Genomic DNA, 10,039 nt, shown 5'->3' on the forward strand with positions numbered 1-10,039 from the left:
TCCCTCAGACATTATAATTCTGGGTTCATGTGAGGATCTGAGAAATGAGGAAAGGTAATAATGGGTTATAGAAGAACCAGGCTGATGAAGGCTGGATGAAAAGGAGAGCAGGCTGAAGGAAGTAGCCAGGGACTGTAGGCACTCTCTTTTCTTAGCTTTGGGTCAGCTTTATTTTCTCTTTGAAGCACAGGCCACAATCAACTTCTGATTGAGGATTTGGGGGGGCCTCTGTGGATAGAGCATTTAGCAACCCCTCATTTAGCTCTACGACAAGATGTTTAAAGGCAGAGAGTATACATTATCCACTTCCATGTGTCTGAGACCAGCATCAGGCCTAGCAAACAGGCAGGGTACAAATGTGTGTAACATAGGTTAGAACCCCTTCTGGGCTGGGTATAGTGGAGCACGCCTGTAATCCCAGTGGCTCGGGAGGCCTAGGCAAGAGGATCGTGAGTTCAAAGCCAGCCTCAGCAAAAGCAAGGTACTAAGCAACTCAGTGAGACCCTATCTCTAATAAAATACAAAATAGGGCTAGGGATGTTGCTCAGTGGTTGAGTCCCCCTGATTTCAATCCCTAGCAAACCCACCCAAACCAAACCAAACTAATCAACCAAACAACAACAACAACAAGACCCCAAAGAACTCCCCTGGCACACCAGGTCATTTCTTGTGTAAGCTAGACAGGAAGTTGAGAGCCAGAGGTTGAAGTGTAAACACCGGGCATTGAGTTTCTTCTAGAACTTTGAAGGGACCTAATCCCAATATGAATTGCCAGTCTATTACATAGAATCATCTTAAGTGCTGCAGCGTGCCGCACAACTTTGGCCAGCAAGCCCCATTTTCTGTCCAGTGGTCTTTGATAATTTTCTTCCAGACTTCCAAGTTTGACTCCTCAAAGCCGAACAATGTCCTCACCAAGCCCTGTGTTCCTACCCCACCCCCTAATCAGTCTGACATCTTGGGACTTACTGGTATGTGCCATGACCAGAAATACTGGTTTTCAAACCTAAACAGCAGAATCTTAGGCAGAATTAATATTTGTGGTTTTTTTATGATTTTAAATTTAGGGTATTTTTATGAATTAATAAATGAGAATAATAAAGGTTGCTGTGAAGAACCCAGCACTTTGAAGTCAAGCTTTATGTTTCATGTAGTCTCATTAAGTTCAATATCCTATTTTCCCCCTTTCTACGTAGTAACAAGAAAACCCTCTTTTCTAAATATGAGTATTTAGTAATGGCAATATTAAATGTCTTTCCTTATAATCTCGAGATAGTCCCAGTTAAACAAGAAACACTTTGTTCTGAGATTTGCCCAAAACCAAGTTGACTTGTCATAGTAAGTTGTTACACTTGCCTTCCCTTCTCAATTTATATATTTAGAAGTGATATATATTGTTATGTCCTCTAATAATATATGAGATAAAATGCATTTACATGTACATGTTACAAGAATTATTTTTAAAAAAATGAAGTTTGAATTACATGTGTTCTTAGGGTCTTCAAAGTGCTGAGTTCATAGTTGGAAGACCACTGAAGTGGAATTATGGACTTAGAAACCCACCCTCCATGTTAAGTTGTGGCCTTGTGAAGCACTGTGGGATAGTCTAGCTGTTTGGTCAGCTTTCTAGGCTTCAGTAATGTGAATTTGAATAGTTTAGTCCTGGGACTTGGGAGGTGCTGAACAAATACGACTGATTATTATGAGTGATATATATTACTTTACACTTATTTATCTTTCATCATATTGTAAAGAACAAATCTCTATACCTTTATTTTGTCTTTAAAAAAGCTTGGGAGAAAAGTGAATCTTGTACCAGCCGAGAAAATGCAAACTGCAGTAGATGATTGTCAGTTTCCCCAGGGAGTGCAGAGTCTGTTGACCACAGGAAGCAGACAAGGATGACAAGCTGTGCTCTTAGCAAGCACTTTGCTGTTGCTTGCCCACTTAGCACTTCAGTGTTGACATGGCCACGGGAATAGCTTTATTGAGATATAACTTACATATCAGTGTCCCCATTTACAGTATCCACTTCATGGTTTTTTATATATATTCAGAGTTGTGCAGCCACCAGCACAATCACTTTTAGAGTGTTTTCATAACCTCAAAAAGATCGTTTGTGCCCAATTAGTAATCACTCCCAATTTCTCCCCAATCCAGTACCGTGTTACCCTTTGCTGCTGCTCTTCGTGCTTTCAGCCTCCCTGTCTGGGGTTGGGATAGCACAGACCACACTCACAGCAGGCATGGATGCTCTTGGAGTCCTGGTGCTTCCAGCCCAGGGAGTGGCTGAGTGATGATGCTTTGAGAATTTTACTTTCTTACTTTGAAAGCCATGAAGGCTTGTAACAGGTCAAAGTTAGACGTTATCAACTTGGATGGGTATTACCTTTGTATGTGGCCCAGGAAATTCGCTACTGGGAAGCTCTTCTTTTTTTGTTCTGTACATTTGACTATTAATATGAACTCAGAGGTTTTGTGACTTCATTCATTTTATCAAGGGGCATGAACATATTTTCTGCATTTCTTAAGTGGCCTTATCAACTTTAGATTTTCTTTCCTTTTTTTATATAGAAGTTAAGTTTTAGATTTTCTTTATGATAAATACATACTGTACTTGTAACCAGATCACCCCAACAGAGAGCTTAACATTCTTTTTACACTGAGTGCAAGTCACTTATTTTGTCTCTGGGGTGCACAATCTCACTTCTGTATGTAAGTGCATTGCATCATATTTTAGCAATAAGCACACTAATCTTTGTGAAGTACCATGATAAGGACACAAAAATCCATGGCATCAAGGTTAATTTTCATTGGGTTGCCTGATGGATCGGTTTGTTCTAATGTTGTAAATAATTAATAACCAAGGAAATTGTAAGCTCATTCAGGATTTTCCAAGGTCAGTGTTGAAACTTCTTAAATGAAAGAAAACTATATGTTACTCTGAAGGAAACTTAAAGTTGCTCACATAGTTGCTTAATGGTTCTTTGGGGCTTTAGAAGTGATATATATTGTTATGTCCTCTAATAAAAAGCCATGGCAGTTTTTTTTTTTTTTAAATTCCAATTTACCTGCAGTCTGATAATTTTAGACACAATTTAATCTATTATTTTGGACCACTTTACTTGTCTGGTTTATCTCTAGTACATATGGTAAAGAGCAACTGCATATGTTGCACTTTGTTAGCATTTTATATATGCTCTAAATTTGTGTCTTCCAATGGGCTGTGTGGTGTGTTGGCTAAGACCGTAGGCTCCAAGGACAAACTTCTGAGTCTGTGTCCAGTTTCCTTTCTTATTTGAAGTGAAACCTTGGGTGAGTTAATTTCACAACTGTGCCTTGGTTTCTCATCAGTAAGATGGTCTTGACAGCAATACCTCCCTCATAGAGTTTATGTACTTAGAATAGTTTCTGGCTGACCCAGAGTAAGTGCTATTATGTGAGGTATATTTTGTTCTGAATAGAAAAAGATTCATTCTTTGAATATATACCAGCCAAGCTTGGTTTATCTGTTTGTATATTCTAAAAGTGTTGACAACTCTCAAAATGATATAAGTGTTCCTAATACTTAGTATATTAGTGTTTATTTTTCTTATTTATCATATTCATATCTATGTAATTTCTTCTTTTTTAATTTTTAAGTCCAGGTCTTGCTAAGTTGCTGAGGCTGGCCTTGATCTTAGAATCCACCAGCCTCAGTCTGCCCGTCACTGCGATTATAGGCGTGTGCCACTGTGTCCCACAGTGATCTTTAAAATATAATTTTATTTGTTTTAGACTTGCTGTGCTGCTGAAAATGTATTGTTTTAAAAATAGAATTTTTAAAGGTAGCATTTCTAAAGAATAGATATTCTGGAAATAAACCCATTATTAGTTTTATAACACCTGCCTGTAATGTAAGTTGTAACAACTAGGTGGTTAATAGCTTAAATTATATTCAACTAAAAGGATTTACATAGGCTTTTTGAATTTACCAGAGTTTTATATTCAAATATGACAGAAAGACATATGAATTATGTTAGAGAGCTTCTTGAAAAAACATTACTCTGGAAATTGATGTAAATCTTTTTGTTTACATTTATATAGCTATAATCAACCTCAGTTCAGCCAATGATAGCTGGTTTGGCAGCTTGAAGGACACCATTCAGCATCAGCAAGGAGAAGCAGTTTGGGTCTCTGAAGGAAAGGTATGTGGCCTAGACGTGCTGCTGTGAGGTGAGAGTTCGTGTTCTGAATCTTCCTCAAGAGGGCAGTGAATGTAGTAATACCATGGCCAAAGTGATTCCAATATGTGTTTTCCTCAAGTCTGAAATCTTACAAACTTTCCAACAAACTAACAAATGGTGTTTTGTTTTGTTTTTAATGCAGAATGTGATGTATGTGGCCCTACATTCACTCCCCTTTTACTTTTAATGTAGTAACTAGTATTGTATTTCAAGTACACTAATCAGAGCTTACAAGATCTTGTGCTGAGCTCCAAAGCTTACTAAGACATGGGAAACTTAGAGTGGAGATGAGAGGCAAGGTTGAGGACCATGGAGAACATGATTAAAAATTAATACCCAAAGAAAAGCTAATGGAATTAGAATTATTTGCTTAGAAAAGAGGTTGGTAGAGAATGGACCATAGTTCTAGGAGTCTGAATAGGTGATATTAAAGTGCTAGGCCTCTAAAATTGAGTAGCATCTCCTCCATAGATAGAGTTTATGCATGGCTGTGCTACAGAGAAAGATTGTAGAACCTGCGATCCCCTTCATTCTGGGAGTCTTTGGTGCTAGCGTCCTGTACTTCAGCTGAATTGAGGTAGTTTGTGAGCCTTTCTAGTGATGATTTTGTTGCAGAATTGATTAAGTCGTGTACTTTGGGAACTGGATGGTTAGTCTAGGTATCTATAAGCATCTTTCAGGTGCTTATACTCTCCAAGGCTCCCTGGGGAGGACAAGTCGCACAGGGATCTGAGAATCTTGTAGATGAGTGGAGATGTGTGTAGCACAGGGCAGTGTGCATTTATTACTAAGGGACAGATACCAGGAGAAAAGGCTAGTGAAGCTGGATTACGGAAGAAAAGCACAACCACCAGAGGAAATGTGGCTCAGTTGTGGATGGATGGTAGCAAGGATAGGCTGGAGGGTTCCTAAGTGGAGTCCCTGAACCACACTTGACATCGTGACAACATTGAGTCAGAGCCAAGTGATTTCAGGAAAATAAAGGAACCCTCCCCATCTAGGGTGTATCAAGGTTTCAGACACATGGCCATGTCCCTGGGAGTTTCCTTGAGTCCACACTCCCAAGAGCCACGTCAGACCCCACTGACCCTCCAAAACAAATTCCTCTAGATGGAAGGGATGGATGATGACCCTGAAGACCGCATGTCCTACTTAACTGCCATGGGCGCGGATTATCTGAGTTGCGACAGCCGCCTCATCAGTGACTTTGAAGACACGGACGGCGAAGGAGGTGCCTACACTGACAATGAGCTGGATGAGCCAGCTGAGGAGCCGCTGGTGTCTTCCATCACCCGCTCCTCCGAGCCGGTGCAGCACGAGGAGGTGAGGCGAGGCTGGCACCGGGCTCCAAGGCCATGGGCAGGAAAGGAGAGTCTTGCATTGTCTCACTTGAATTCTTCTGGACACCTGTTAACTCAGGTGCTGTGGAAGGTATTCCTAAGGGTTGGAGCAGACTGCCAGGGAGTTTCACTCAGAGTCAGCACCTGTATCATTGTGGCTGCAATCCCTGGGAAAGTGGGACCCAAAAGTGCCATCAGCAGAGGTTGAGTGTTCAGTGCTTGTCACACCCCTGCCCTCGGTTGTGATGGATAAATGGAATGGCTTTATGTGCCAGCTGTTTAAATTATAAGTTGAATATTCTTTTTAAAATACGGTATTGCTGTACTTACTTGTAACCTTTGATTAGGTCTCTCTCTCTTTGTACTCTTAGGAGCCCTTGCTTTTCTTCTCCACTCTGCCTTTAACCTTCTAATCTTGTCAGAGCTTCTGAGTGTTTCCATATCAGTTTCCTTCTCTTTTCTATTTCAATTTTTAATTGCAATTATGATCAATTATACATCTAATGTACCATGCAACCAGTATCCAGTGATTTGACAGCTTACGTGGTCCTAGAAATTACGTAGGCATTAATTTAGGACCAGAGCAATTATTAGTTGCACTTTAGAGAATATCAGAATAATGATCTTTGTAGACAAGGTTACCCAAATATATTTGGATAATTATTGCTATAAACTTCCCTTTAGCAATTTAATTCATTCTAATGAATGACACTTTTCTTTATGAAATAGAATTATTAAAAAAAAATAAGTTGAAGGGGGAGAAAAACTCATACCATCACCACAATAAAAAATTTATATATTGCTAGACAAGTTGTAAATAGTAACTTCTGGCTGGGTGCAATGGCACACACCTATAATCCTAGTGGCTTTGGAGGCTGAGGCAGGAGGATCACAAGTTCAAAGCCAGCCTCAGCAACTTAGTGAGGCCCTAAGCAACTCAGCGAGATCCTGTCTCAAAATAAAAAATTAATAAATTTACAAAAAGAATAAAAGAATAACTTCTGAATATCTACAGATATAAATGAACAAATGCTTTAGTAATGTTAATAGTTATTGATGACACACTAGATGTTAGGAGGGTTTTTTTTTGGTAATTGTACTTCAAAGGCAGAGTCTACTACACTGGATGCAGCCAGCATCATAAATGTGTCTTAAGCTCATAGGAGGGTACCCAGTATCTATCTGCTTTTTCAGTAAAAAGCTCTGGCTCACACTTTTATTTCTGAACTCCAGCAAAGCAGACGAGTGCTCTCTGCTCTCTGCTTGGATGTTCTTGTTGTGAATGCACGTTTATGTTTTGTAGAGCATAAGGAAACCCAGTCCAGAGCCACGAGCTCAGACGAGGAGGGCTGCTAGCAGAGATCAACTTAGGGACAGTAGCCCGCCCCCGGCATTCAAACCTGAGCCGCCCAAGGTACGTGGCTGGGAAGCCCAGGCTGGAAAGCCCAGGCTGGGGACCAAGAGGAAGCAGGTGTTCCCAGACCCCCTGGATAGCCAGAGAGGAGCACACACAATGAGATGGTGTTGGATTATGGTTTTGACTCACTGTGTTCTCTTTTAGAGAGAGTATTCTGTGGGCTGTTGGGTGAACCCCAAAATTAGGGAAAGGCCAAAAAAAAAAAAAAAAAAAAAAAAGGAGGGAAAAACTGCGTTAAGAGGGTATACAATTCTTGAAGTTTTTGTTTGTGAAGGAAGAACAAATTTGACAAATGCTGCATGCCCAGAATCACCAGTCTCAGAATCTCTGTTTTTCTTTTTTCTGTCCAATTAAAGTTTTCTGCCCACAATCTGATTTGGATGTATCAGAAAATCCTTCCTGGTGATTTGCTAAAGAAAACAATCATTACCATTGTTTAGAATGCCTCTCACTATGAGAGCAACTTAATTTATTTGTTTAATAAATTGTCATCAAGAACAGAATCAACCTAGAGGCATAGAAGCATACAGCATATAATTCTTTACCCCTGGTTGGAATCAAAGCTTTTCCTTACCCTGCAATAAAAGTTTCTCTATTTAATTCAAAAATATAGATGAGAAGAAAACGCTAATTGATGGTGCAAGCTGAGAAGAGCAATTAGTGACCTCATACAGTGTATCAGTGAACATTTGCAAGGAGGGCTAGAAGCAAAGTATGAAGGAGAAGTGGCTGTCAGCATGGTGTGCTGCCCTCCTGGCTCCACACCCCAATCTCTTTCACCCCTGGCTGGCACAGGTCTTGCCTTCCAGTCATGGCATGCACACACAATGCAAATTGACCTCAGAAACCCACTCCCAAAGTTGACTTGTTCAGAGGTCTTCTCCAACATTCTGGTATCCTGTGGTACAAAATTATTAAAGGTTTATTCTGTGTGTAGCAATGGATATCCTCCCAGCCCTTTCTGACAACCTGAGGTAGGGCTCAGGATGCCCAACCAGTGGCTGTTTGCCCTGCCATATTTGATCTCTCATTTGAATGGTATTTGTTGACCACCCTTGGAAACTGATCAGGAAATGGAGTGTATTAAATCACTAATATAGATTTGAAAATAAACTAAAAGCCCAAGGTAAAAACATGTCATTAACTTTTTGCAGGCCAGAACCCAGAACAGGGAAGAATCCTATGACTTCTCTAAAAACCAGGAATACAAGTTAAACCCCTCTACCGTGGCTGGTAATGAAATTCCAGGGGTATCTACCAAAGGTTGTCCTCCCCCTGTTGCAGCAAAACCTGCCTATGGAAGATCTATCCTGAAGCCCTCCACTCCTGTCCCTCCCCCTGAGGGTGAGGAGGTTGGGGAGAGCAGTGAGGAGCAAGACAACACTCCCAGATCAGTCCTGGGCAAAGTCAAAATATTTGAGAAGATGGATCACAAGGCAAGATTGCAGAGAATGCAAGAGCTCCAAGAAGCACAGAATGCAAGGGTAATTTGGTGGGGGCAGGGTGCTAATAGTTTTTAAACCACTAGAGGATCTGGGTATGTCAACAATAAGTTGTGAGTAGGTTTGATTTCAGTATAACGGTGCACAGTTCTTTTTCCACTGCCAGGAACATGACAGGGATGTTCAGTGCTATGTGTGTTGCTTCTGGTTTGCCAGCTGTTGGCACATCCTTTTTTTTCTTCCAGTCAAGAAGCCTGATAGTTTAGGTGAATAAGATTCTGCAGTTCAAACTTCATACTTCTGTTCTTCATGCCTTGTATTGGGTTCTGGAATGGGGGAGTACAACAAGAGAATCAGGACCTCCCAGAAGTAACTTTATTTAATTAGACCGTTTGTGATGTTTATTGGGTAACTGAGTCTGCATTTGCTCCCAGATTTGCCAGAGAATCAGTCCTACCTCTACATTGGGTTGCTAAAATGAAAAGGCCTATTGATTGTACTTTCTGAGCCATTTGAACTTCCGTATTGTCTGCATATATGACCTTGCAATGTCAAAGAAGAATTTCAGTGGAGCCAGGCATGGTGTCGCATACCTGTGGTCCCAGCCACTCAGGAGGCTGAGGCATCACTTGAGCTCAGGAGTTTGAGACCAGCCTGGGCAACAGTGAGACACTGTCTGAAAAGAAAAAAAAAAAAAAAAAGACTTAAGTAAAAGTCCACAATGTGTAATCTGCCCAGCAGATGAAGTTTTCATCATTGAAGTCTGTCACAAGAGCATTTAAACATTTTTCATATTATTTTCCTTATTGTGATAAAATATACTTAACATACAATTTACCATTTCAACTCTTTTTAAGCATATAGTTCAGTGGCATTAAATATATTCATTGTACAACCATTACCACCGGGCATCTCCAAAATATGTTCATTCTCCCCAAGTAAAACTGTACCAATCAAACAGTGACCCCCATTCTCTGTTCCCCGAGCCTTGACAACCACCATTCTCCTTTTTGTCTCTGAATTTTATAATTTAAGAACCTCAGATAAGTGGATCATAAATATTTGGGATTGGCTTATTTCATTCAATGCCCTCAAGTTTCCTCCATGTTGTCGCATGTTGACAGGGCTTCATTTCTCTTAAATGTCTTTCTTATTTGACATGTACACGTAACTATGGAAACTGGAGTTCTGTGGGTGAAGAAGTAGGATATGAGGCAACCTTGGGGCCAGCAAGAAACCAGCCAGGTGAATTGCTCAGTGGTTCATTTTTTCATTCTTATTCTTTTTTCCTAATTGCCACAGATTGAAATTGCTCAGAAGCATCCTGATATCTATGCAGTTCCAATTAAAACGTACAAGCCAGATGCCAGCCTGCCCCAGCACACAAGGTAAGAGTCACTCACTCAGAAACAAAGATCTTAAGGAGGGAGCTTCTTAACCCTTTGACTTGAAGGAAGAATTTTCTTTACCCAGATTTCAGAACAAGAGGATTCCCTTCAACCCTTGTCCAACTGTTTATCTTGCGCATATATATATATATATATATATATAGTACCAAGGATTGAACCCAGGAGTACTTAATCACTAAGCTGCATTCCCAGCCCCCCCCCCCCC

The 10,039-nt window shown here is 40.5% G+C and overlaps 1 protein-coding gene across 1 annotated transcript in view; it reads left to right on the plus strand.

Annotated features, from left to right (window-relative positions):
* Tjp2 (tight junction protein 2) overlaps positions 1 to 10,039 on the plus strand; it is an 86,994-nt gene that overhangs the window by 74,732 nt on the left and 2,223 nt on the right. Inside the window, exons 18-22 of the mRNA XM_048806779.1 lie at positions 4,087 to 4,187; positions 5,337 to 5,549; positions 6,870 to 6,980; positions 8,138 to 8,467; positions 9,728 to 9,813. Coding sequence (XP_048662736.1) covers positions 4,087 to 4,187; positions 5,337 to 5,549; positions 6,870 to 6,980; positions 8,138 to 8,467; positions 9,728 to 9,813 — 841 coding nt within the window. The remainder of the gene's footprint in view (positions 1 to 4,086; positions 4,188 to 5,336; positions 5,550 to 6,869; positions 6,981 to 8,137; positions 8,468 to 9,727; positions 9,814 to 10,039) is intronic.

This window comes from Marmota marmota, unplaced genomic scaffold, assembly GCF_001458135.2.
Source record: "Marmota marmota marmota unplaced genomic scaffold, marMar, whole genome shotgun sequence".
In the NCBI taxonomy this organism is placed as follows: domain Eukaryota; kingdom Metazoa; phylum Chordata; class Mammalia; order Rodentia; family Sciuridae; genus Marmota; species Marmota marmota.